Raw genomic sequence first — 26,241 nt, 5'->3', positions numbered from 1 at the left:
TCCTTATTTTCTCTTCAACTTTTGTGTTTTTTTAAGACTTCCATGGAGTACCCCACAAAGGAGGTCCCTTGGAAGAAGAGGTTTAAAAGGAGACACCTGGATTCTCCGTAGGAATCAGTCACTATAGACACTGACTTCAAGGAAGGGAAAGAGTTCCCCAGATGTCCACCTGATGATCTCTCCTTTGTGGGCATCCTAGAAATCCTTCACCAGAAGGGTGGATGGTCCTCCCAATACCCTAATTCAGAGGAGTTAGTGCTCTTGGAGGTCTTCGGCACCGGCCTGTCTACATCTGGGGTGCCCCCCCCCCCCCCGCAGACCCTCTTATTGAGTTAGTTTTCACCAGGGCATGGAAGGATTCGGAAAATGTAGAGCCCAGATCCAAGTGGCCTAACAAGATACTAAGTGCTCCCTTGGACAAATCCCACTGGACTAATGCGATCCCAGTAGATGCCATGGTTGTCGCGGCAGCATTCAGAAAGGAGCTATCATAGGAAAGCTCCATTATCCATCCCCCTAACAGGGAGTCTAGGTCTTTGGACGGGTTTGGCAAGAAGGCTTACGCTTCATCCACATTTACTTTACGAGCACTAAACTGTTTGTCCCATTTTACCAGGCTGCAGAGGGACCTGATAAAGGAACTCTCTAGCTCGGTCCCTAAGTCCATGTCTGAAGAGGAACACAAGATGTTTTCCTTCAGAATGGCCACTCTCCAGTCGATATCAAATTCCTCTATAAGGCTGATTTCTCCCATGCGGCTGAAGGCACCTCTACGGCCGGCAGTTCTGGCATAGCCATTAGGCTGCATGCCTGGATGCGGCTGTGTGACTTTGTGGAACCTTTCAAGGTATAATTTGTCAACACACCCTTTGATGGTTTGTTTCTGTTTGGCCTAACAGTTCGTGACACACACTCTTGCAGTGAGAAAGATAGGAAGACCTTGTCTGCCACTGGAATCTGTTTTTCCACTCCACAAAGATCCTTTTCCAGGAATCAGCATTGAGGAAAAAACTGTAGATGTTATGTTGTCCTATGTCGCCTTCATTCTTACATGTGGGTTCGGAACCGATCCTCTGCTCTGACTCGGCCGATTACAGAAGCTCGAAGTCTCTAAGTTGGCTCGTGGCAAGGTAGGTATTCCATCATGTAGTGGTATCAATCCTCAGATTTCGTTTGCCGCTTTACGAGTTCAGAAGTGCTCTTCTTGACCGTGGCTAAGTTAAACCTTTTTTCTGTATTTTTTCATATTTATAGCTTGTTTTTCTTAGTTAGTTAGTTAGAATATAGTTAGAACACTGTTATTTAGAATATAGTTAGAATTACTGTTATTTAGATAATAGTTTATTGTTAAATAGTTGTTGCTGGTTTGTCAGCTGTTTGGCCGACGTTTTTTCCGCAGGCCTGTTTGTCGGTATCCCGTAATGGTAGTTAGATTATTTATATTTAGTATTTGCTGTTGAGCCCCTTTGTCATCTCTTTATTAGTTTTGATAGCGTGTGTTTAAATTACAGGACTTTGTATTTTAGTCTGTTTGTTTTGATATTAGCCTTCTGCCTGCGTGTTTTTCTCTAGGCTTAGGTAATTTAGTTAAGCGTTCCCAAGGGCTAGGCCTATTTAAGTTAGAGGACCTAGTCCTGTCATTGGCATTTACTGTTTGGTGTGGTGTGTTATTTCTCTTCCCTCCAATAGTTAGGCTCCATTTTTAGTTAGAGGACCTAACTAATCCCTTTTTTGTACCTTAGAGTTTTTTCTGCCTTTGCTATAGTGTGCAGTTATGTCTAAGGAGTTGAAAGAGAAGGATCATAAACCTTCAGGTTTTAAAAAATGTCAAAAATGCACTCAAAAAATATCCATAACGGATGGGCATAGTGTATGTGTCTACTGTTTGGGGGCCATTCACTTACAATAGACTTGTACTTTTTGTCACTTTTTTAGTTCAAGAGTTCTTCAAGAAAGAAAAAACAAATTGATTTTGAAAGGTCTCCTGAAACCATCCTTTGAGGAAGATTTAGGTAGTTCTTCTTCCTCACAATTTACAGTGTCCCTCTAGCAGGAAAGAAAAGACTGTGAAAAGGCCAATCTCCAGTGTCCTCTGAGAAATCTGGACCTCCTGAGAAAATTTCAAAAACTACCAAGACTCCCACCTCATCGGCTCCACTGCCTTTGGAACTGATTGAGGTTATTACAATTGACACGCCTATATCGGCCCCAAGTACTTCGGAGCCGAAAAAGGATTCTTTAGTTCGGAGCTGGTCAACAGATATTCCACCAGTCTCCCCTACTCTGAGATCACCTATTTTTCAAAGATGTCGCTCTTAAACCCTTTTCCCCAGGTCCTCTAGGAGCTGTGGAGAGGGTGGTGCACAGAATCTTGAAGGCGCCGGCGCCTGCAAATTTGCTCTCAGCTCCTGCCCAACTGGCCTTGAAGCCATCCAAATCTTTGTCATCCACTACTCTTCCTTCTCTGAGCCATTCCGGTCTATCGGAACCAGAATATCCAGTACCGCTTGCAGTAGAACCTTCAGCTGTGGCACCCCATGAGGCCTTACCGGAACTGATATCTGCTTCGAAACTCTCTGTGCCGTCCATAGTGTCTAGAAGCCGAAGTTAACCAGTCGACCCCGAGGGAGATTCTCGGACCCGAGCCTCTTTGGTTCTGAGTCTACGTCTCAGTGCATCTGCTCGCCTGAGCTCGGCTCCTACATCGGCTTTGGAGCTGATCTCCCTGGAACTGGGGGCTGCCTCTGCTTCTTTGGAACCGGTGGTGTCCTCAGAACCGGAGGAGTCTGCCTTCGAGCTGATGAGGAGTGTGGTGGCCAAATCTACAGCTCTCTGCAAGGATGCTGATGTTCTTCCCCCAAAAGCACCGGCTTCTGCAGGATAGCAGAGATCCACAGCCTCAGGTACACCTTCTGGGTCGTCCCCATTCTTCCGAGACCTCCCCAGAATACCCTTCTGAGGAGCTTCCTTGGAAGAAAACACGCAAGAAGAAGCATATAAACTCCCCTGATTATTCTGTCACTGCTGACCTCGAGGAGTCAGAAGGGTCCCCACTGTCATCCTCTGATATCTCCTTTGCAGATATCCTTGAGATCCTAAAACAGAGAGGTGGCTGGACTATCATCACTCCTTCTGATGAGGAGTCAGTGTACCTGAAGGCTTTCAATCTCAACCTTCAGCCTCTTGGGTGACTCCGCCTTTCAACGAGCTCATGGATTTAGTCGAAAGGTATGGGAATCACCTGACACTATGGAGCCAGCCAGTCCCTAGGTGGCCAAACAAGTTTCTGTCGGCCCCCAAGGGAAAGGATTTCTTGACAAAAGATGTGCCGGTAGATGCTATGGTGGTGGCAGCAGCAACCACCAAGAAGGAGCTTGCAGAGACATCCTCATCCGTCCATCTGCCAAACAAAGAGTTTTGAATGATAGACAGATATGAGAAGCGTGTTTTTTCTTTAGCAGCTTTTATCCTTAGATCGCTGAATTATCTTACCCATTTTACAAGGCTTCAGAGAGATCTCTTGAAGGAGCTAGGAGATGCACTACAAGGTACTTCAGCTTCGGGGGTACCAGAAAAGATTACTGCTCAGTTATCCACTTTAAACTCCATAGTGAATTTCTCCATGAGACTGATATCATACACAGCAGATGGAGCAAGTAGGGCAGCGGGTTCAGGTGTTTCCCTGAGGAGACCATCTTGGATGCACTTGTGTAACTTTGCGGAACTCTCTAAATCTACCTTCACTAATGGCTCTTTTGACTGTTCCTCACTTTTTGGACCAAAAGTTAAGGATACACTCACTAGATGCAAGCAGGAAGGGAAAACTTTCTCTGCTGTTGGAGTATGTTTTTTCGTCCCTTCAAGACCTTACCCTAAAGGCCAGAAAGGTGGGAAGATGTGGTTCAACAAATCACAGAGATTTTTCCCAGACGCACGAGGTGATTCCTACCCCAGGGGCAGAGGGGGAGGAAATAATGGTAGATGCTGTCCTAGAGGCAGAGGGGGTCCACAGAACCAGGTCGACCGTGATTCCTTTCACGGACATCCCTATCAATGCTCCTGAAATGAGGCCCAACTTTGCTACTCTGGAGCCAGTCAGGGGACGTTTATCTTTGTACCCAGAAGCCTGCCACAACATCACAAAAGACAAGTGGGTACAAAACATAATATCCAGAGGATACTCCCTACCCTTTTCCTACCCCTCTCCTTGAACCAGAAAAATCTCGGATGTTCCACCCAATCTCAGGGATCAAGCAACCGTAGAAATCCAAAAGTTGCTAAACAAAGAGTCATCCAAACCATCCCTGCAGACCAGATAGGATTCGGAACTTACTCGAGATGTTTTTTAGTACCAAAAAGAACAGGTGACTGGAGGTCCATATTGAATCTCAGCAAACTAAATGAATCAGTAAAGAAGTCCAATTTCCGAATGGTGACACTGCAGTCGATACTCCTCCTTTTAAGGAAAGACAACTGGATGTGCTCGATAGACCTCCAAGATGCGTACTACCACATAAAAATGGACAGAGCATCAAGGAGTCAATTACACTTCCGGCTGGGAGCCTGTCACTATCAGTTTCATGCTCCGCCCTTTGGTCTCACTACAGCCCCCAGAGTGTTCACCAAATGCATGGCAGTAGTAACTGCTCACTTGAGACATCTTTGATTCCGAGTGTTTCCGTACATGGACGACTGGCTCCTAACTGCCACCACCAAGCATCTATTTCAACAGGCCAGAGACATGACCCTACAAATTTGTGCTCAGCTAGGCATTACAATAAACTTGCAAAAATCTGCCTTGTTGCCTTGTCAGCATATTACTTTTATAGGCAGAGAAATAAACACCGTTTCAATGATGGTGTGCCTTCCCGCCGACAGAATTGCGAATCTCAAACAACAGATATTGCTTCTTCACAAACACAAGATCAAGGCAAAGATAGTGCTCAAACTACTGGGAACAATGGCCTCAACCATAACCCTCGTTCCCTTAGCCAGGATGCATATGAGAATTCTGCAGTGGTTACTATTCTCCCAGTGGTCGCTTCAGGAACTTCCTCTATCTCACCTAGTCATAATAACAGAAACTTGCTAGAAAGATCTTCGTTGGTGGATTCAGACCAACGTATTAACCATTGGGAGACCATTTGTTCCACATCAGCTTGTTGCTTCTGTGACCACGGATGCTTCCCAGATAGGGTGGGGAGGTCATTACCTGGGAAAGACGGTCCAAGGCATATGACAAGAACTCAAGGCCCATTTGCACATCAGTGTTCTAGGGATGAGAGCAGTACTTTTGGCGTTGCAAGCACTCCGCAACTCTCTTCCTCTAGGGACAATTGCAATCCACAACTCTCTTCCTGTAGGGACAATTGCAATCCAGTCAGACAGTATGTCAGTGGTATGGTATATAAACAAATAGGGAGGAACCAGATCATACCCACTTTGTCGAGAGGCTGTCAGGGTTTGGCAGTGGGCAATCTCTTCCCACTGCTTTCTAGTATCAACGCATATCCCGGGAAAGTCCAATGTGATAGCTGACAAGCTCAGCTGGGCAATATTGATGCCTCACGAGTGGTCTCTGAATCAGAACATAGCGGAAGAGATCTTCCGCAAATGGGGCCAACCTTGCTGTGATCTTTTTGCCACTCCTATGAATGCCAAATGCACAGCTACTTTGCCCTAATCCCCCCCCCTCCAGGGGAGACACCGGGAGATGCACTTGTTCACAGTTGGCCCTCGGGACTTCTTTATGTCCCGTCCCGTCCCCCGTTTCCCCTCATATCAAAAGTCATTCAGAAAGCAAAATCCTTGGAAGCAAGATGATTCTCATTGCTCCACATTGGCCTCGTCAGATTTGATGCCCCTTTCTCGGGCCTCATTTACTGTAAGTTCCATGGATCTTGGACTCAGTTCCAGACCTGCTGACACATATGTTGGGAACACTCCATCCTTCTCTCCACACCCTAAACTTAACAGCTTGGCTGCTCCACTTCCATCTTTAGTCAGGCTTCAGGATTTCTCTCTAGCTGTAAAACATATTTTGCCTCTCATAAGGTTTCTACCAGAAAATACATGCTAGTAAATGGAAAAGACTTTTTTTCTGGGCACAGATCAAAAACATAGACCCCTTCACTGCCCCAATTTCTTCATTTTTGCATTTCCTTTCAGAACTCTTCAAACAAGGCTCAGTTGCTTCTACTGTTAAAGTCCAGCTAGCAGCTATCTCCAGTTTTCACTTAGGACAACATACACCTAACTTGATGGCACATGGACTGTGTAAAGCATTTTTGAAAGGCACTTCCTTATTGAGACCTCCATTTAAAGAACCCATCCCTACTTGGAACTTAAACTTTGCCCTGTTACACTTAACCTCACCACCCTTTGAACCTTCTTCCACATGCAATCTAAAGTTCCTCTCTTGAATCAAGGATCTCAGGATTCCTCCTCGGACAGGCCTTTTCAGCGTTCCTGATGGGTTGCCTGACTGCCCGTCTCTGGAGGCAGTCGGGGGGGGGGTGCTTATCCTTGCACCCAGAAGCCTCGATAGCCATCAGAAATGGTCAGTGAGTGCAAAGCATTGTATCTGGAGGATACTCCATTCCTTTCGTAAATCTTCCCAAACCAGAAATTACCTCCCAGATGTGCCACCCAGTCATAAGGAGGCAGCAGCAATAGAAATTACAAAGCTGCTCCAAAAAAGTGTCATCCAGGAGGTCCCTCCTGACCACATTTGATTGGACATCTACTCATGGTTCTTTTTAGTACCAAAGAAAACGGGAGATCTAAGGCCAACATCCCCAAACAAATCTGTAAAGAAACTCGAAATTCAAGATGGTCACGATCCAATCCATCCTACCTCTTCTGAAGATGGATGACTGGATGTGTTCCGTAGACTTGAAAGATGTGCACTACCATATCAGAATGGAGAGGCGCTGCAGACTGTATCTTCATTTCAGGCTGGGAGCCAGTCATTACCAGTTCTGAGTGCTTATGTTTGGTCTCTCTATTGCCCCTAGAGAGTTCACCAAATGCATGGCAGTAGTTGCAGCTCATCTCAGACTGCAGGGATTCCATGCATTTCCTTATCTCAGTGACTGGCTCTTAATCACTTCAACCAGGCATCTACTCATTCAAGCCAGGGATTACCTGATACTTACTAGCTCCCACTCTGGGCATAAGTGTAAACACACAAAAATTGCAGCTCAGTCCTGTTCAGCTAATAGACTTTATTGGAGCTCATATGGACACTACCAGAACTACGGCCTTTCTATCTCCAGACAGGGTGTTGACTCTGAGATTTCTTGTCTCTCAAATCCTAGCAATCCCATCACCTCCAGCGAAACTAGTACTAAGAGGGTTAGGTTCTGTGGATGCCACGATAACACTACTGCCTACAGCATGCTTACATATGAGAATCATACAGTGGACATTGTCAGTTCAATGGTTGTTAAGTCAACATTCTCTGATGCAACCTATAAAAACTGTTGAGGGTTTACAAAGACTCTCTTCTCTGGTGACTCCATTACTCAGAAGTCTACCAAGGTTGTCCCTTCATTCTTCCCCAGCCAAACACCACTCTAACCACGGACGCCTCCTAGTTGTGTTGGGGGTGGGGTATTTTCTGGGGCAGATGGTCCAAGAAACATGGTCGCATCAGGAGACCAAATTGCATATCAACATTCTGGAGATGAGAGCAGTTGTTCTAGCTTTGCAAGCACTACACAGCTTTCTTCCTCCAGGCACCATTGCAATTCATACAGACAATATGCTCATGGTGTGGTACATCATCATGCAAGGGGGAACCAGATCTTACCCACTGTGTTAAGAGGCAATGAGAGTGTGGCAGTGGGCTATCTCTACCAACTGCTTCCTAGTTGCAACACACATTCCGGGGGAGTCCAACATTCTACCGGACAGGCTCAGCAGAATGATACTGATGCCTCACTAGTGCTCTCTGAAACAGTCAGTGGCAGACATGATCTTCCACGAGTGAGGTCAGCTTTGCTGCGACCTCTGTGCCTCTCCCCTCAACAACAATTGCAGCAAGTTCTTTGTCTTGATCCCTTCTCAGGGACAGCCCCTGAGAGATGCTCTAGTCCATTCTTGGCCTCCCGATCTACTCTGTGTATTTCCACCATTATTCCTCATTCCCAAATTCCTTCAGAAAGCTCATCAGTTGAAGAACAAAGTAATCCTCATTGCTTCTTTATGGCCTTGCCAGGTTTGGTTTATCTTTTTGTCTTGTCTGCTTTGTCCACCATGGACTGTGGAACCTCTTCCGGACCTGTTGTCCCATCCATCGGGACAGACTCGTCCGAGTTTTCAAGGTTTAAGATTAACTGCATGGTTTCTTCGGTTCCAGTGATGGCTAGACATTCCAGGCTTTCATCCCTTGTCCGAGAGATTTTGATATCAGCTCACAAAGCATCTACTAGGAAGAAAAGAGCAAATGGAAAAAGTTTTCTATTTGGGCTCAGCAGAAGCTGATAGATCCTTTTTATGGCTCCTTTTCTTGTGATTTTAGATTTCTTGGCCTTTTTCTTTCTGAACAGAGCCAGCTATTTCACAGTGAAGATTCAGTTTTCAGCCATTTTACATTTCACATTGGGGAAAACTCTGCTACTCTAGCTTCTTCTAAACTATGTAAGGTTTTTCTCAGGGACCCCTTTTTACTCCTTCTCCCAATCAAGGATCCAACCCCTCTTTGGGATCTTACTTTAGTTTTACAAGCCTTGGTTCTTCCTCCCTTTGAACAGCAGCTAAAGTGGATCTGAAGTTTCTCTCCTGGAAAACAGCTTTTTTACTTGCTATTACGTCAGCAAAAAGTGTGTCCGAGCTCCAAGTCCTGTCTGCTAAATCTCCTTACTTGATCTTCCATAAGGATGAAGTTTCCTTACAGACTAATCCATCCTTCTTACTTAAAGTGGCCACAGAAAACAATATCAGTCAGTCCATTCATCTTCTGGTTTTCTTCCCCAATTTCCAGAATAAGGAAGAATATACACTGCATCTTCTGGATGTTCATAGGCAATTACGTTTTTATCTGGACAGGACAAAATCCTTCAGAAAATCTGACCAGTTGTTTATATCTTTTTTAGACACGAGGAAAGGCACAGCAGTTACTAAACCTACTGTGGCCAGATTGTTGTGAGATTGCATCTCCTTTGTTTATTCATCAAAAGGTCTGCCTTTGCCAGGTTGTGTCAAAGCTCATTCAACGAGATCTATGGTGACGTCTCAAGCCTTTTCCTTGAGAATGTCAGTTGATGATTCTCTGTGCAGCTGCCCCTTGGTCAAGATCTCGTACCTTTATTTCTCATTACAAACTAGACGTCATTTCCAGGAATAGAGCAGCTTTTGGCTGTATGGTGCTTTGGAATATCCTTCCATAAGGGCCACTGTAGGGTCTGTGTAGCTGGGGACTTTGTCCCACAGGTCGAGGAACGAATGAAAATGACAACATCAGATAAGGAAGTTAATATTCATACCATAACATTCCATCTGTGTTGTCCATTTTCATTCTTCCCCGATCTCCCCAGCCTCTTTTCCAGGTAGACCAGACTGTGTTGGTCTCTATCAGGAACTGTGTTTCCTGTGTTGAGCCCCTGAACCTTTTTTCTTCTTCTTCTGTAGTTATATAGATACCTCTTCTTCTTCTGTATTTATATAGATACCTTTAGCTGTATAATTCTTAGCAAACTCGATCTGAGGTATTCTGGGGAAGGAAGCATTATGGGATGGAGATACTCGAATCTTGAGCTTGGAAAGCGGACGAGTTGTGTCCAAGGTCGCATTTGAAATACACAGTTCGAAGAAGAATGAAAATAGACAATACAGATGGAACCTTATGGTAAGAACATAACTTCTTTTTATGTGTTTCCTGGGTTATAGAGTGGGATCTATAGCTTGCAAGGAAGTGGTATGGGATTTTCCTGTTTCTGCCTGCTCTCCATGCATTTCAGTTGTCTGTGATTTTTGTCTCGTATTTTTTTTTTTCTGTCCTTCATAAATGTTCTCATTTTCTGGTAAATCAGTGAATAAAGCTAGACATTAGAGTTTCCTTATTTATAAAATGCCTGCTGATGGAAAACCTGTGATTTTTATTAACATTTTAAATAAGTGTAGTATTTCAAAACCATCTGTACTTTTGATAATTTTCTACCCATTATTTTTGGGTTTGTCTGGAATTTTTAAGAGAAGACACTGAGAGGTGTGCTGTTCTGCTTGACAGCAATGATTTACCAGCTTTCAAAGCCAGTAAAACAGTTTGGGCTCCTATACTTGTTTTGTTTAACTGGTAATACATGGGGTAGATGTCATATGTAAAGAATTATGATCAGGTCATAGATCATAATAACCTTTTATTTTGTGTTCTCAACATGGATGCCTAGATTCACTTCCCAAGCTTCACTTTTGAGATGAATTTCATGGCATCTGTGTCTCGAATGGATTCACTAGACAATCTCGAAATACTGAAATGTCGAATTTCCGTATTTTGAGACTGAATAGTAGAAAACCCACATACCCGAAAACCCAAAACCGTGAATAGCACAATTGTGACCATTCACAAACACACACACACAAACCAGCACATAAGCACACACACATACACCTACCTAACTACACTAAAACAAACATAGCAACAGCACACATAAATACAACATAACACACAAACACACCTACTCTACCTATAAGCAGGGGGGGCAAGCCCCCCCTGCACCCCCATGTGGGGAGTGCGCCCACCCCACACCCCCTACTTATATATTCTAACTCTGAGGTCGCACAAACAAACAAAAAACACCACTACACACACTCACAAACACTAAAATCCCTACCCAATACCCTTACACAAACACCACTTACCTGAAACCCCAGATAAATCTACAAACCGTACCACACGTCACGAACGCTACACCACTTTAGCGGATTTGACATTTCTGCATTCGACATAGTGCAGTTCCGCGTAACTAAACTTTCCAGTATTCAGTCTCGACATACTGAAATTCGACATTTCAGTACGTCGAGATTGTCTAGTGAATCCGTCTCGAACACACAAGCCGTTATGCGCACAGTCCCAATCAAAATCTTTTGTATTCTAACTTAGAGTTTGCTGCTCTTCTCAATAAGAAGAATGTGCTGAGTTTACCACAACATTGGGCCTAGAACAGCACTGAGAACTGCAGGCACATTCCTCACAGTCTGCATGCTTGTACGCAGCGACCTTAAGGAGACATTTTTTAAAGAAACTCTGTGGGCAAAAACTGAAAAAAAAATGTGTTTTATCTTATTTAAATGTTTTGCAATATACTGACATCCTTTCAATGTGATATTGAACTGTCAGTAATTTGTATTTTATTCTTAATCACCACTGACCATAAGGGGGTGGAAACAGTAAACTGATTTTGCTTTATGATTAAGCTTTTTCTTTGTCATGTTGCACCCTTTGAACTAAAAAAAATGAGGTTATCATGCCCTTCCCAGTTATGCAATGTCTTTTTTGATTTACTTTGAATGACAGTACTTAGAATTACTGTTTATGGTAAGAATCTCTGGACACAGTGTGTTAAACTTTTTTCCATTGACAACTTATAGGTGTGTTCTTGGTCTTGTTTTAAACAGATTCTCATAAACCATCTAGCCTGCAAATGGAAAAATGATGCTTAAATGAGATTGTTTGAAAGTCAGGAATCAATTGTATGCGGGGATTACTTTTTTCACTTATGCTTTGTCTTATTTTTTTGTGTCATTTGAATCTTGGTTCTTGACTATGGTCTGGAAGTTAAGATGATTATGGCCTAAAACAGAGGGAGACATGGCAGTTGTAAATAAATAATAGTACACAGTAAATGAGCTTGAGACTTAGTGAGTTTGTAAACAGCAGTGGAAGGATGACAATGAGGGGCTTACCAACACCTTGTTGTGTGAGCATTTTATAGGCTAAAAACTTTAAAATGTGCTGGGTAAGATGATGTAAGAGCCATGGAGGGAAATTTGTGAGGTTTCATTCCTACCTAATGTGTTAATGTGTTGTGCACTGAAGAAATTGAATAGCTTAGAAATGCCCCATAAGAGAATTGTCTAAATCATACGTTGTTGCCTCACAGCAAGAGGTTCTCCCATTCAATTCTCGGCTGGAGTGCGGGGAGTGCCTTCTGTGTGGAGTCTGCATGTCCTCCCCGCGGTTGGGTGGGCGTTTGAAAGACATGTGTAAATGGGCGTGCCTTCGTTGAAGGTTGAACGTCGAGCTGGCACCTCCGCGTTAGTGAAAATCTACTGCCAATCATTAGCGGACCGGAAACTTTTGGGATCAGTGTTGTACCCTGGTCAACAAATTCAAAATGAAATAGATAAATAAAATGATTGTTGATTGTTTGATGATAGGCTTTGTCACACTTCCCTGATAAACAAATTTAAATAAATAAAATACATCTCCTTTTTAATGACCAGTTCTCCTTCTGTGCCAGAATTTAAAAACGATGGGGAGTGTACTTCAGAAAAGCATGTGCTTTGGTCACTCATGTCTCATACCTGACACATGGTAAGACAGAAAGGTTTAACATTCCAGAATGTGGTTTTGCACTTTTCAAAAACATAATGTATCAAAAAGAAGCAAAATGAGAAATAAATTTGAAGTGAGATATTGTGCCACTCATACCTCTCAGTTAGCCAGTTCCTCATAAAATTTGTGGTTTTCTGGCATATCATTGAGGCTTGAAGTCATTAAATAATGACATGCATTTGAGTTTCAGACTTCATCCTTCTACAACACCTTCTTCCTGTTTTTGCACTTAGGGTCAGGGTGTCACTTGAGCAGTGATAATCATCTAGAGCCAAGGTTCACAGTGCTGGATGGCTAGCCCTGCCATGGTTGTTCTTCCATACCAAACACACACACACTCACACCTACGGCCGGTTTGGAATGTGCAGTCCACCTGCTGCATGTCTTTGGAATGTTTGAGGAAACCAGAGCACCCAGTGAAAACCCACTTGAAGCTAAGAAGGACATACAGTTTCCTCATAGAAGGCACCACAGCCAAGAATTAAACCAGAAAATCTCTTGCTCTGAGGTGATAATGTTATCCACTGCACCACTGTGCATACAGTGGATATAAAAGGTATTTATACCCCTGTTATAATGGCAGGTTTTTGTGATATAAAAAAATGAGACCACAATAAATTTATTTCAAAACTTTTCCCACCTTTAGTGTGACCTATATAACCTGTACAGTTCAATTGAAAAACAAATCTATTGGGGGAAAAATGTATTAAAAAAAAACAAAAAAAAAACGTATAATATTGTTGAAGCACTTTTTGATTTAATTACAGCATCCAGTCTTCTTGGATACACACCCGCCATCAATTAAAGAGACTTGATTAACCCCAAATAAAGTTCAGCTGTCCTAGTAGGATTTTCCTGACATTTACTCAGTTGCCTGTTACAGCAAAAGCCGTGGTTTGCAGAGAGCTTACAAAGCACCAAAGGGATGTCATTGTTGAAAGGTATCAGTCAGGAGAAGGGTACAAAAAATTTCCACAGCATTGGATATACCATGGTACACAGTGCAGACAGTCACCAAAAAGTGGAGAAAATATGGGACAACAGTGATGTTGCAAAGAACTTTACGTCCCCCCAAAAGTGATGAAAATACAAGACGAAAACTGGTCAGGGAGGCTGCCAAGAGACCTACAGCTGAAGGAGCTGCAGGAATTTCTGGCAATTACTGGTGGTGTACTACATGTGACAGCAATCTCTGTATCTGGGCTGTGGGGTTAGGGTTGCAAGACAGAAGCCTTTTCATACACAGAAAAACATCCAGGCCCGGCTAAAATTTGCAAAACAATACATCAAGTCTCCCAAAAGCATGTGGAAAAATGTGTTCTGGTCTGATGAGACCAAGGTTGAACTTTTTGGCCACAATTCCAAAAGGTACGTTTGGCGCAAAAACAACACTTTGCATCACCAAAAGAACACCATCCGCACAGTGAAACATGGTGGTGGCAGTATCATGCTTTGGTGTTGCTTTTCTTCAGCTGAAACTGGGGCTTTAGTCAAGGTGGAAGGAATTATGAACAGTTCCAAATACCAGTCACCTTTGGCACAAAGCCTTCAGTCGTCTTCTAGAAAGCTGAAGGTGAAGAGGAATTTCACCTTTCAACATGACAGTGACCCCAAGAGTACATCCACATCAACAAAAGAGTGGCTTCACCAGAAGAAAATTTAAATTTTGGAATGGCCCAGCCAGAGCCCAGACCTAAATCCAATAGAAAATCTGTGGGGTGACCTGAAGAGGGCTGTGCACAGGAGATGCCCTCGCAATCTGACAGATTTGGAGTGCTTTTGCAAGGAAGAGTGGGCAAATATTGCCAAATCAAGATGTGCTATGCTGATAGACTCCTAAAACTCATTGAGTGTACTATTGAAAAAACTCAGAATGGAAGACAATGTGGAGGTTTATTTAGTGGCTTTCAAAAACGTATGTAGTTAGAGAAAACTGTTACCAAGCTGGGTGGGCTAGAATATTCTCCCCTTATCTAACCAGGGACTTACTGGAAGCCTTTATGGACCTAGAGGATACTGATGTACATAACTACCAAAGTATGAAATGGACATTTTTTCTAGGTTTGGAGCTGCCCATGAGGGCCAGTCCCTTAAGTTTCATAACTTGACTGGTGAGGTCAAAATGTCTGACTGAATGCATATTTTGAAACTGTTACTAGAATGTCTCTTAAATGATGCAAGTAAAACTGTAGAAGTCTTTGGTGTAGGTATGTGTAAAAGGGCACTCCTTAACAGCACAGGAAAGTGAGTATCCCAAAGTGACTCCTGAGTCTGCTGACATCTAATTGGTTTAATAAAATGCCCGTTGCTAATTAAAGTTGCAGATCCTAAGTCAGACTGACATGCACCAAGTTGAGTATTTTTATTTTAAAGGCTTAAAAGTCTGTGTTGTGAAAGTCTTTTGAATAGAGTGTGAGGAACTGGGGACAACTGCTGCCATACTTTTCTTTATTGTATGAGAAGTGCCCCGACCCTTAGCTAGTTTCACACCTTCTGACTTCCTGTATGGCAGACATCCCCAAGGCTTGCCAGATACAGCAAAAGAAATGAAGGAGAAAACAGTGTTTAAAAGTGCACCAGAGTATTTTTTCAGACCTGCAAACATATTAAAAACTTTAATGCCTATAGTAAAAGAATGCAGCAAACGTTCATTCATCTGAAACTAACTGCCTTACAAAGCGACAAGGTGCCTTTGAAGTTAATTATTAGGTGGGATAGCCAGGAAAAGGAAACTGGAACAGTTATAACATATATATATATATTCTAAAGTATTGGAGAGAAACTGAAGTTTCCGTACTAAGTTATATTTTTTGACGAAGTTAATACCTTCACAGCATGTCCTCCTCAAAAGATGTGTGATGTTCTCCATGTGTCTATAACAAAAAAGAGAATAAGGACGTCTTCTTGGAAATGCCTGATTGAACCTGTTTAGTCTAACACAACACAGAAACCAGGCCTGGTGAGAAGGTAAATATAAAACTATACCAAATATCAGAATCCTATGTCAAATAGTAAGTGAAGAGGTACAAAAATGCTTAAATTTGGGGTCATAGAACAATCCCAAAATGAGTGGAATATTCTCATTGTACTGGTTTGCAAGCATGATAATGCTACATGATTTTGCAGCGACTTCAGAAATTAAATGGCTTATCTAAATTTGATTGTAATCCCATGCCCTGACTGTATAAACAGATTGAGAAATTGGGCAAGATTAAGCCTCTATTTACTTGGACCTAGCAAAAGGTAGTTGGGAAATTCCAGTAGCTCATGAAGCCAAAGAGAAAATGTTTTGCACACCATATGGGTTCTGCCATTATAGATTCTTGCCTTATGGTCTCTGTGGAGCATCTGCAACATTCCAGAGGATGATGGATGAAATTTTATGCAGCAGCCTACCTGGTGATGTAGTAATCCTGTATGGAAACTAAGAAAGCCATCTCCCTGAAATTCAGTCCATTTTAAATTCCATACCTCAATCTGGACTCAATCTAACTTAGCTTAAGTGCAAGTTAGCCATAGCAGAAGAATACTGTTTAGGCAAAGCAATAAGCAAGGGGTTGCAACCACAGGCTGAAAAATATGAAACAGTATAACGTTGGTCCTTATAAACACTAAGAAGTGGTTTCCACGCAGTCTTCTGTACACATAGATGCTTCTGAGGTAAGCATATAGGTACAGTTTTGTCTCACATTATAAGAAATGAACATCCTGTGTATTATATTGGAAGTTCAGCAATCCTGGGAACGCTGTTCAGCCATATGTATATATAGAGAGAGTGTTTGCAATAAAATGGACTCTCATCACCCTCAGGTACTAACTGTTACGGGAGAGAGTTTGTATTGATTGCAAGCCATGCCCGCCTGCAGTGGGTGTACAGACAAGAAGGATTGTAACCTGAAACTATATCACTGGAACTCTTTAACTTCAGGATTCATCACTATTGTGATGATATGTTGTAGTGCCATGTGTGCCATGAAGAGAAGGGCAGTACATGTGTACATGTGCCAGCATAGCTAGCTGGAGTTTTGTAAAGAATTTTGTTTTTTGACTATCACACTGATTTGTACAGATGTTTGAGTTAAACATATATTTGTAGAGTTATTTGTGTTAAAAAATGCATCAACAGTAGGTCCTATTGGACGGAAAGAATGTATGCATGTATATTAGGTTGTATTGTTGTAAGTGATTAAATGTGTATGTTTATCAGAGAACCCTAGAAGGGTGGAAAGTTTGAAGCTAAAGCCTGCCACCAAGGACCCTGAGATTCTGCCACCAGGGTATAGTATGTTTCGACTATACCGTACCACCAGAAAGGGTGGTGGGGTAGCCATACATTACAAGTCTACCCTGTCAGCATAGACACCCAACAAAGACCCCAGTTCAATAATGCTGAAATTCTTATCTCAAAACTACAGATTAACAAAAACAAAAATGTAAACATTGTTTGTGTCTAACTTACCCCAGGGAGGAACACAGAAACCTTAGAAGACTTCTTATATTGGTTATCCATTAACTACCACCAAGAAACAATTGTTCTTGGGGATTTCAACATTGACTGGAACACTTACTCTTGTGAAACCCCCACAACCCACATAAACCTCTATGGATTTACTGAAATCATAACCTCTCCCACCACGACAGGAAAACCCAATAACAAGGAAAGTACCCTAGACTGGATACTCATCAATACCCATCTTCAATCTTATAAACTAGGCACTTTGCCTGATGACCTAAGTGACCACTGTCTCACCTATGTAATCAAGCTGAAAGTAGACTGATCCTACCAGCCCACCTATCGAACAATAAGAAACAACAAGAATTTTATTCTCACCAAGTTTCAAAATGAACTTAAGGCATGCAATTGGTCAGTACCAAAAAGTCTCCCCCTAGATGAAGCAGTAGCATACTTTAACACCAAATTACTTGCTATTCTTAACTCCCATGCTCCCAGCCGCTCTATTAGAACCAAAGTTAATATTGCACCATGGCTTTCCCAAAGATACCAAAACCAACATTTCACTCAGAAACAAACATGGGCCACCTACCGAAAAATAAAAGCCCCACTTGATTGATTAAGATTCAGACAGCTAAGTAATGACACCAAAAAATCCATAACCTTAGACAAAAAGAACCACTACTACCATCTACTGCAAAAATACCAAAACAAACCTCAAAAGTTCTGGGCAGGAATAAACAAACTACTCCACCCAGGCCAAATGGCCACTCCACCCCGCTCAGCTTCCCAACAAAAATCCCCAGTAGACATTGCTAATAACTTCAACAGCTTCTTCACAGAGACAGTCCAGTCTCTAGCCAGCCAACTCATTCCCAATGACTCTAATTCTAGTGTAGCCAAACCCAGTACGCAAACATACTTTACCTTCCAACCTGTTCATGCCCTACTTAAGAAACCCACCACCCTGGCTGCTGACCTCCTCCCAGCAGACTATCTGCAAAAGGCTGCTGACACCATAGCATACCTCATCTCAATCTTGATCAACAGAGCTATATCTGAAGCTACTGTACCCACTATATGGAAAATCTCCCATGCCATACCTCTCCATAAAGGAGGCAGTTCCACTGAACTGTCAAACTTTAGATTGCTGACCTGGAGTAGGGACCCTTCACAACTGCCTAGGCTGCAGTCACTTAAATGCAAACAAATTGGCTTGGGCTTACACACCTGATGATGGTGCAAGAGCAAAGGGTTTTCCACTGGGGGGAGTGGAAGGGGGGCTGTGCCACTTTAACTGCTGAGCCTGGGAAAAAGCATCTTGGTAGCTGTAATATAGGGAAGGTTGCCCCTTAAAAGGGAATGTGTTGGAAACAGGCAAACAAGAGAGGTGCAGGGCACCAGTGGGAATCAGCTGCCTGTACAGGTGCTTCAGGGCCATTACCTCTGCTAAAATCTGGTTCCAAACTTCTGAGTGCAGAGAGAAGAGAATGGGAAGGAATTCTGAGGGAACTCCATTTACAGTCTGGAAGATATCTTTGAAGTTTGCACTCTGGAAGACAACCCTCAGGTTTGAAAGGAATAGCTGTTTGGGGTTTCCCCTGTTTGCGATAAGGAGATACTGGTGGAGTTACAGGAGCTTCTGTGGTAGGTTGCTAAATTAAAAACATGGAAATCTTGTGATTGGCACCTTTAAGTACATTTCTTATTATTCTTGCTAACTTTGTGGTGAAGGAATATTCTTGGAACATGAAATGTGTAAAGACTGTTGTAAACAGACTAATTCTGACTTTTTGTTGTTCCCCTCAGTTATTGCAAGAGGCTAAATATTGTCATTGTTCTTGTAAGTAAACATTATCTGTACATTGAAAATATGTGTGCAAAGATTGATGTTGTGTAGTCTAATCTCGCCTTCATTTTTACATATGGGTTCGGAGCCGATCCTCTGCTCTGACTCTGCCGATTTACAAGCTCGAAGACTTCTGGTTGGCTCGTGGCTAAGCAGGTATCCCGTAGTGTACCAGTACAAACCCCAGATCTCATTTGCCCCGTCGACAAGTTCAGTTGTGCTTCTCTTGGCTCTGGCTAAGTGTCAAATTCTTTTCTATTTAAATATAGTATTAGAGTTATTATTGTGTTGTTAGGGTTGCTATTATCCTAGGCAGTTGCGTTCTGTGCCCTTTTGGTGCAATCTTAGTTTAAACTTGTTGTTAGTCTGGTATCCTGTGTGCCAGTTTAGATTCTTTGTAGGCGCCGTTGCACCATGTTTTTCTGTATCGGTAGAGTGTTAGTTTTTGGCGGTTTTCCGCTGGTAGTTAACAGGGGCTCCTGTTGTTATTTCTGACCGTTATTGGTTCTTGGTTTGACAGTCAGCTTAGTTTCTTCAGAGATTGTATTTTTGGCAGGATCTGCTTGTTAATTACTTAGAGTTGGAGTTCCTTCCCTAGTACGCTAGCTATTCCTTAAATTCTTACTAAATATAGTCATTACAGCTTCTGTGTGCGTGAGTTTTTCCTTTGTCTGGTCTGTTTAAATTAGAAGACCTAGCCTTCTGTTCCACAGTGCTAGGCCCATTTGAGTTAGAGGACCTAGTCCTCTCCCCTTCTTCTTCTTCTTCCTCCTTTCCTGGGTGTTGCGTGTGTGTGGAATGTCTAAAGAGAGTAAGGAGCACAAACCTTCGGGTTTTAAGAAGTGCATGAAATGCTCCCAAAAGATGTCTTTAACGGATGGCCACAGTAGCTGTGTCTACTGTTTAGGGGCCATCTGGCCACAGTAGCTGTGTCTACTGTTTAGGGGCCATCCACTTGCAGGAATCATGCTTGTTCTGCCATGCTTTCTCTCCTAGGGTGTTACAGGAGGGAAAGAACAAGCTTATACTCAAGGGTCTACTAAAACCATCCTTTGAGGAAGTTCTATCCAGTTCTTTGACTTCCTCCAAGTCTGGCAAATCTAAGTCTTCAAAAAGGCCTTCTCCGGCACCGGCTGGTGTCTTGGAGCTGCCTCCTAAACAGTCAAAACCTGCCTCCTCGACTCCACAGCCTTCGGAGCTGAAGGAGAGCACCATTATGGTGTCAGTCGGTTCCAAGTGTTTTGGAGCAGATCTCTGAACTGATTGAATCAGCTGTTGCATCTGCTTCTTGGAGCCGGTCTGTCGATTCCCCGCCAGTTTCCATGTTACTGAATTCTCCAGTCCCTCCAGGTCCTTGTCTGCAATTCCTCCTCCAAGCCATGTTGGCCCTTCGGAGCCGGAGTGCTTGGTGCCACCGGAGGAACTATTGGTTCCTGCTCCCTTTGTCGCTGCTTTGGAGCTAGGTTCGGCTCCGACACGCTTGGTGCTGTCCTTCGTGTCCAGGGGCCGAAGCTCTCCAGTCGGCGTCGACAGGGAGGGTTGGAATCTATCTTCGGTTCTGAGTCTTCCTCTCGGTGCGTCCGCCAGGGTGAGCTCGGGCCCTGCATCCACCTCGGAGCCGATTGCTCTGGCTCCGATGTCAACCCTTGTCTCTTCGGAGCAGTGGAGGTCTTCAGAGGTTGGCATTTGAAATGATGAGCATGCTGTCTCATTCTCCAGCTCCTACCAGTGGTACCAACACTCTCCCCCGAGAGCACCCACTTCAGTCTCAGCCCCTACTCTCTCCAGAGACAGCAGAGACCCTCAGCCTCAGGAGCCATCAGCTGGTGGTCCTCACTCTTCCAAGGCCTCCCCAGAATGTCCTTTCAAGGAGCCGCCCCATAAGAGGTTACGTAAGAGGAAGCATGTTGACTCCCAGGATGAGTCTTTGACATTGGACACTGACCTCGAGGAGTCGGAAGGGTCTCCCAAGTCGTCCTCTGATGATATCTCCTTTGTGGACATCCTGGAGATCCTTAAGCAGAGGTGTGACTGGCCCACTGTCAACCCTTCTGATGAGGAGTCGGTGTACCTGAAGGCTTTCGGGTCTCAACTTTCTGCCTCTTGGGTGTCTCCACCTTTTGATGAACTGATGGATCAAGTTAGTTGAAAGGTGTGGGATACTCCTAATGCTGTGGAGCCAGTCCCCAGGAGACCTAATAAGTTTCTGTCTGCCCCTCCTGGTAAACAGTTTTTGCCTAAGGGCGTTCCCATAGATGCCATGGTGGTGGCGGTGGCCACAAACAAGGAGCTGGTGGAAACTTCTTCCTCTGTTCATCCGCCAAACAAGGATTCTCGACAGATGGACAGATTTGGGAAGCATATCTTTAGTTCAGCGGCATTTACCCTTCAATCGTTAAACTAGCTCACTCACTTCACAAGATTGCAGAGGGATCTCCTCAAGGAGTTAGGGAGTTCTATACAAGGTGCGTGTACTGAGGGAGTCCCTGACAAGATTTCTGCTCAGTTGTCCACCTTGAATTCTATATTTAACTCCTCCATGCAGTTTATCTCCTATGCTGCTGATGGAGCGAGTAGAGCAGCGGGTTCAGGAGTTTCCCAGAGGCGTCACTCCTGGATGCACTTGTGTAATTTTGCGGGACTGTTCAAGTTTACTTTCACCAATGCCCCATTTGATAGTTCCTCATTGTTTGGTTCTAAGGTGAAGGATACACTCACTCGGTGTGAGCAAGAAGGAAAGATGCTTTCTGCCGTGGGAGTACGTTTTACTGTTCCCTCTCGACCATACTCCAAAGGTCAAAGGGGCGGTAAAATGTGGTTCAAAAAGTCCCAGAGGGTCTTTCCTGGACACACAGGGTGAACCCTCCTTCAGAGGCAGAGGAGGAGGGGGAAATGGGAGACGTTGCCCTAGAGGCAGGGGCGATCCGCAATACCAGCAAGGTCGTGATTCCTTTCGGGGATGGCCTTATCAGCACTCCTGATATGGGGCCCGACTTGCGTTTCTCTGGGGCTGGTCGGGGGTCGTATTTTTTTGTATCCAGAAGCCTGGCTAAATATCACTCAAGACAAGTGTGTTCAAAGAGGTTTTACCAGAGGCTATATCATACCCTTTTCCCGTTTGTTCCCAAGAAAATCCCAGATGTACCACCCAATCTCAGGGATCAGGCAACTGTGGAGATCAACAAGTTGCTCTTAAAAAGAGTCATCCAGTCCGTCCCAGCAGACCAGATAGGATCCGGAACTTACTCCAGGTTTTTTTTAGTACCAAAAATGAACCAGAGATTGGAGACCAATATTGTACCTCAGCACATTAAACGAATCCGTGAAGAAGGACAAGTTTCAGATGGTAACACTGCAGTCTATACTCCCGTTGTTAGGGAAAGACTATTGGATGTGCTCTCTAGATCTCCAAGACGCCTACTCCCATATAAAAATGGACAAGGCATCCAGGAGCCATCCATGCTTAAGGCTGGGAGCCAGTCACTATCAGTTTCATGCTCTGCCCTTTGGTCTCACCACAGCCCCCAGGGTGTTCACCAAATGCATGGCAGTAGTGACAGCTCACCTGAGACGTCGGGGATTCCAGGTGTTTCCGTATTTGGACGACTGGCTCCTGACCACTACCACCAGGCATCTACTCCTCCAAAACAGGGACGCCACTATTCAACTTTGTGCTCAGTTAGGGATCTCCATAAATTGTAAAAATGGGAAAAATCTGCATTATTGCCCTCTCAATCTGTGATTTTTAATGGCGCAGAGGTAGACACAGAAAACATGACAGCTCGTCTCCCCCTCGAAAGGGAACAAAACTTAATCTCTCAAATTCAACGTTTTTTCCCGTTGCGGAAGGTCAAAGCAAAGTTGGTTCTTCATTTCCTCAGGACTATGGCTTAGCCGGCCTTAGGCATAGGACAACTAGGCGGCCGACTAGGGCGCCGCTTTAGCAGGGGCACTTTTCCAGTATTTATTTGCTGTAAGTAGACCAGGATGGGGGCACCGAGTGGTGTGGTGGGGGGCGCTGTGGAACCCTTTTGCCTAGGGCACCAGTAGACCTAAGGCCACTACCCACCATTCTATTAGCACCATTAGCCAGGTTGCACATGAGAATTTTCCGGTGGCTTCTGTCTTTCCAATGGTCCTTCCAATATCTTCTGCTTAGTCATCCTATCCTGCTGACGGAATCATACAAGAAGAACCTTCTTTGGTGGATAGCTCCCAACCAGTTGATCATGGGCGCTCCCCTTGTTCCTGCCCAACCCGTTGCCACTGTGACCATGGATGCGTCCCAGATCAGGTGGGGGGGGCATTATCTCGGCAGGACTGTCCAAGGCACATGGCAAGAACACGAGGCTCACCTACATATCAATGTTCTGGAGATGAGGGCGGTGCTCCTGACATTGCAAGCACTTCAAGACCTCCTTCCTCTAGGGACTATTGCAATGCAATCAGACAGCATGTCAGTAGTTTGGTATGTCAACAAAGAGGGCGGTACCAGATCTTACCCACTCTGTCGAGAGACCATGCGAGTTTGGGAATGGGCAATTTCTTCCCAGCGCTTTCTGGCTGCAATGCACATTCCAGGGATGACTAATGTGATAGCCGACAAGCTCAGCCGGGCAATTCTACTGCCTCACGAGTGGTCTCTGAAACAGGAAACAGCGCAACAGATTTTCCGAAAATGGGGACAGCCTTGCTGTGACCTTTTTGCCAGTCCAGTCAATGCCAAATGCAGCAGCTATTTTTCCCTCATTCCCCCTCCGGGGAAGACACCCAGAGATGCTCTGGCTCATGATTGGCTCATGGGACTTCTGTATGCCTTTCCTCCATTTCCAAAGTGATTCCGAAAGCCAGTCGGCTGGGAAGCAAGTTGATCCTCATTGCTCCTTACTGGCCTCGTCAGGTCTATTTCCCCTTCCTCGAGCATCTTCTCCTGGATGATCCTTGGATCCTGGACCCAGCTCCAGATCTGTTGACTCACATGTCAGGTTCGCTACATCCCTCAATCCACACCTTCAGATTGACAGCATGGCTGCTCCAGGTCCATCCCTAGTCAGGCTTCATGATGTATCATCCTCAGTATCACATATTCTTATGTCCTCCCATAAACCTTCAACTAGGAGGCTGTATGGCAGTAAATGGAAAAGATTTTCTATTTGTGCACAGAAAATGAATGTAGATCCCTACACTGCTTCTATCCCTGTGATTTTGGAATTTCTCTTCAAGCTTTTTCAGCAAGGATCTGCCGCTGCCACTATCAAGAGTCCAGTTGGCGGCAATTTCTCATTTTCACTTAGGGTTTCCGGATACCAATTTAATGTCTCATAAGCTATGCAAGACCTTTTTGAAAGGAGCGACTCTATTGAGACCACCACTGCAAGAACCTGTGGCTTCTTGGGATTTAAAATTTGTGTTGTCCAAACTGACTTCTTCCCCGTTTGAACCTTCCCACTCATCTTCATTGAAAATTTTGTCTTGGAAGACTTTGTTTTTGGTAGCTATCACGTCAGCTAGATGGGTATCGGAGCTACAAGCCTTGTCTGTTAAGCCACCTTATTTGATCTTTCACAAAGACAGGGTGTCACTGCGTACTAATCCCTTCTAAGTCCCCAAAGTTTGTTCCCCTGCTACCTTAAATCAATCCATAGAACTCCCAGTTTTCTTCCCTAATCACTGTAATGCAGCTGAATACCGTTTTCACCAGCTGGACGTTCATAGACAACTACGTTTTTTTTATTTACAGCGACCAATGATTTAGGGAAATCAGATCAACTATTCTTTTCCTTTTCTGACTCCAGATTGGGCTTACCAGTTTCTAAAGTGACACTATCTAACTGGATTTCCAGTTGCATAGCCTTTATCTACAGTTCAGAGGGCAGACCTTTACCCTGCAGGATCAAGGCTCATTCTACCAGGTCGCTGTCTACCTCTGCAGCCTTTCAAGCCAGGGTCCCACTTGATAATATTTGTGCAGCAGCTACGTGGGCTACCCCTCATACTTTTATTACACGTTACAAATTGGATTTAGCTTCCAGGGGTAGAGCATCCTTTGGCTCCGGGGTGCTTAGGCGTATTTTCCAGTGAGCCACCCAAGAATAAGGCGCTAGGGACGCTGCCCCATATGTAAAAATGAAGGTGAGATTGGACTACACAACATAAAGAAGTTATGTACTCACCATAACTTTCCATGTTGGTAGTCCATCTCACCCTTCATTTTTACCAACCCGCCCTCCTGCCCCCATTCTGGAAGATCTGGAGATAATAATAATTATAATTTGGTTGTCTCTGGTTGGAGACCCTTTAGTATTGGTTTGTCTGTTATGGTTATTTCTTCTAGTGAGCAGCAAACAAGATCTGAGGTTTGTACTGGTGCACTATGGGATACCTGCTTAGCCACGAGCCAACCAGAAGTCTTTGAGCTTGTAAATCGGCCGAGTCAGAGCCAAAGATCGGCTCCAAACCCATATGTAAAAATGAAGGGTGAGATGGACTACCAACATGGAACGTTATGGTGAGTACATAACTTCTTTTTCTCTATTGCATAGAACATACAAAATATGCAGCTAGTTTTATTATCGACCGATTTCTCTGAAAGTTGACCTTTTAAAATAATGTGTGTGCGAACTAAGTAGTCTAAACTGCGCTTCCTTTTTTGAAACATGGACTTTCTTTTCATTAATTCTTGAAATATTTGTATTTCCCTGTTTACTTATGTAGCTTGTTTGATGATGGTATATTTTCTTTCAGCTTAGCATTAAAGTCTTCTTTGGACTACATTTGATCACTTCTTCCTAACACAATCTGAAAATACGTCATTTTTATCTTTAATTGTTTCTCTGTTTTTTTCTTTTATTCTAGACACACTACCTTGTGTATGGTAAAGGATTCCAGACATGGGAATATTCTCCATTGTTTGCTATTCGTTCTTATGCATATCTGTGGTTGCATGCTTTACCTGCTTGGTTCCATGCCAATATCTTAAAGACCAATAAGGTACTACAAGATTTCCTAACATTTCATAATTGTAAATGCTTGGGAGGTTAAACAAATGTGTGAAATGTTGCAAAAATGTAATCCTGTAAATGCATGCATTTGCCATTGGTTTTTCATTCTGCAGAGGCAAATGGGTTACCTGTCCCATGTATCTTAGTACATTAGGCTTTTTTATCCCATGCAGTGTAAATTTATTATGGACACACCTGATTAACTGATAACGGAGTACTGATTTACTGTTATATGGACACTAATACAAAATTGCAAAAAGTGTTGCTGGCACTATGTATTACTGATTTATTTTAATACTATTTTTACTTGAACTGAATTGTTATTTCTACAGGTCACTGTGACCATCAGTAAAGCCTTTTTTTATTCCTCTAGCAAAGA

The 26,241-nt window shown here is 43.7% G+C and overlaps 1 protein-coding gene across 2 annotated transcripts in view; it reads left to right on the top strand.

The window, feature by feature from the left end:
- The window catches only part of ALG9 (ALG9 alpha-1,2-mannosyltransferase), a 2,405,363-nt gene that overhangs the window by 199,729 nt on the left and 2,179,393 nt on the right, over nucleotides 1–26,241 (top strand). For both annotated transcript variants that reach the window (XM_044080998.1, XM_044080999.1), the window contains exon 3: nucleotides 25,717–25,851. In XM_044080998.1, the coding sequence (XP_043936933.1) occupies nucleotides 25,717–25,851 (135 nt within the window). The remainder of the gene's footprint in view (nucleotides 1–25,716; nucleotides 25,852–26,241) is intronic.

This window comes from Protopterus annectens, chromosome 8.part0 (genome assembly GCF_019279795.1).
Source record: "Protopterus annectens isolate FY-2018-M chromosome 8.part0, PAN1.0, whole genome shotgun sequence".
In the NCBI taxonomy this organism is placed as follows: Eukaryota; Metazoa; Chordata; order Ceratodontiformes; family Protopteridae; genus Protopterus; species Protopterus annectens.
Note: the sequence above shows the minus strand (reverse complement) of the source record. Positions and strands in the feature narration are given on the sequence as shown.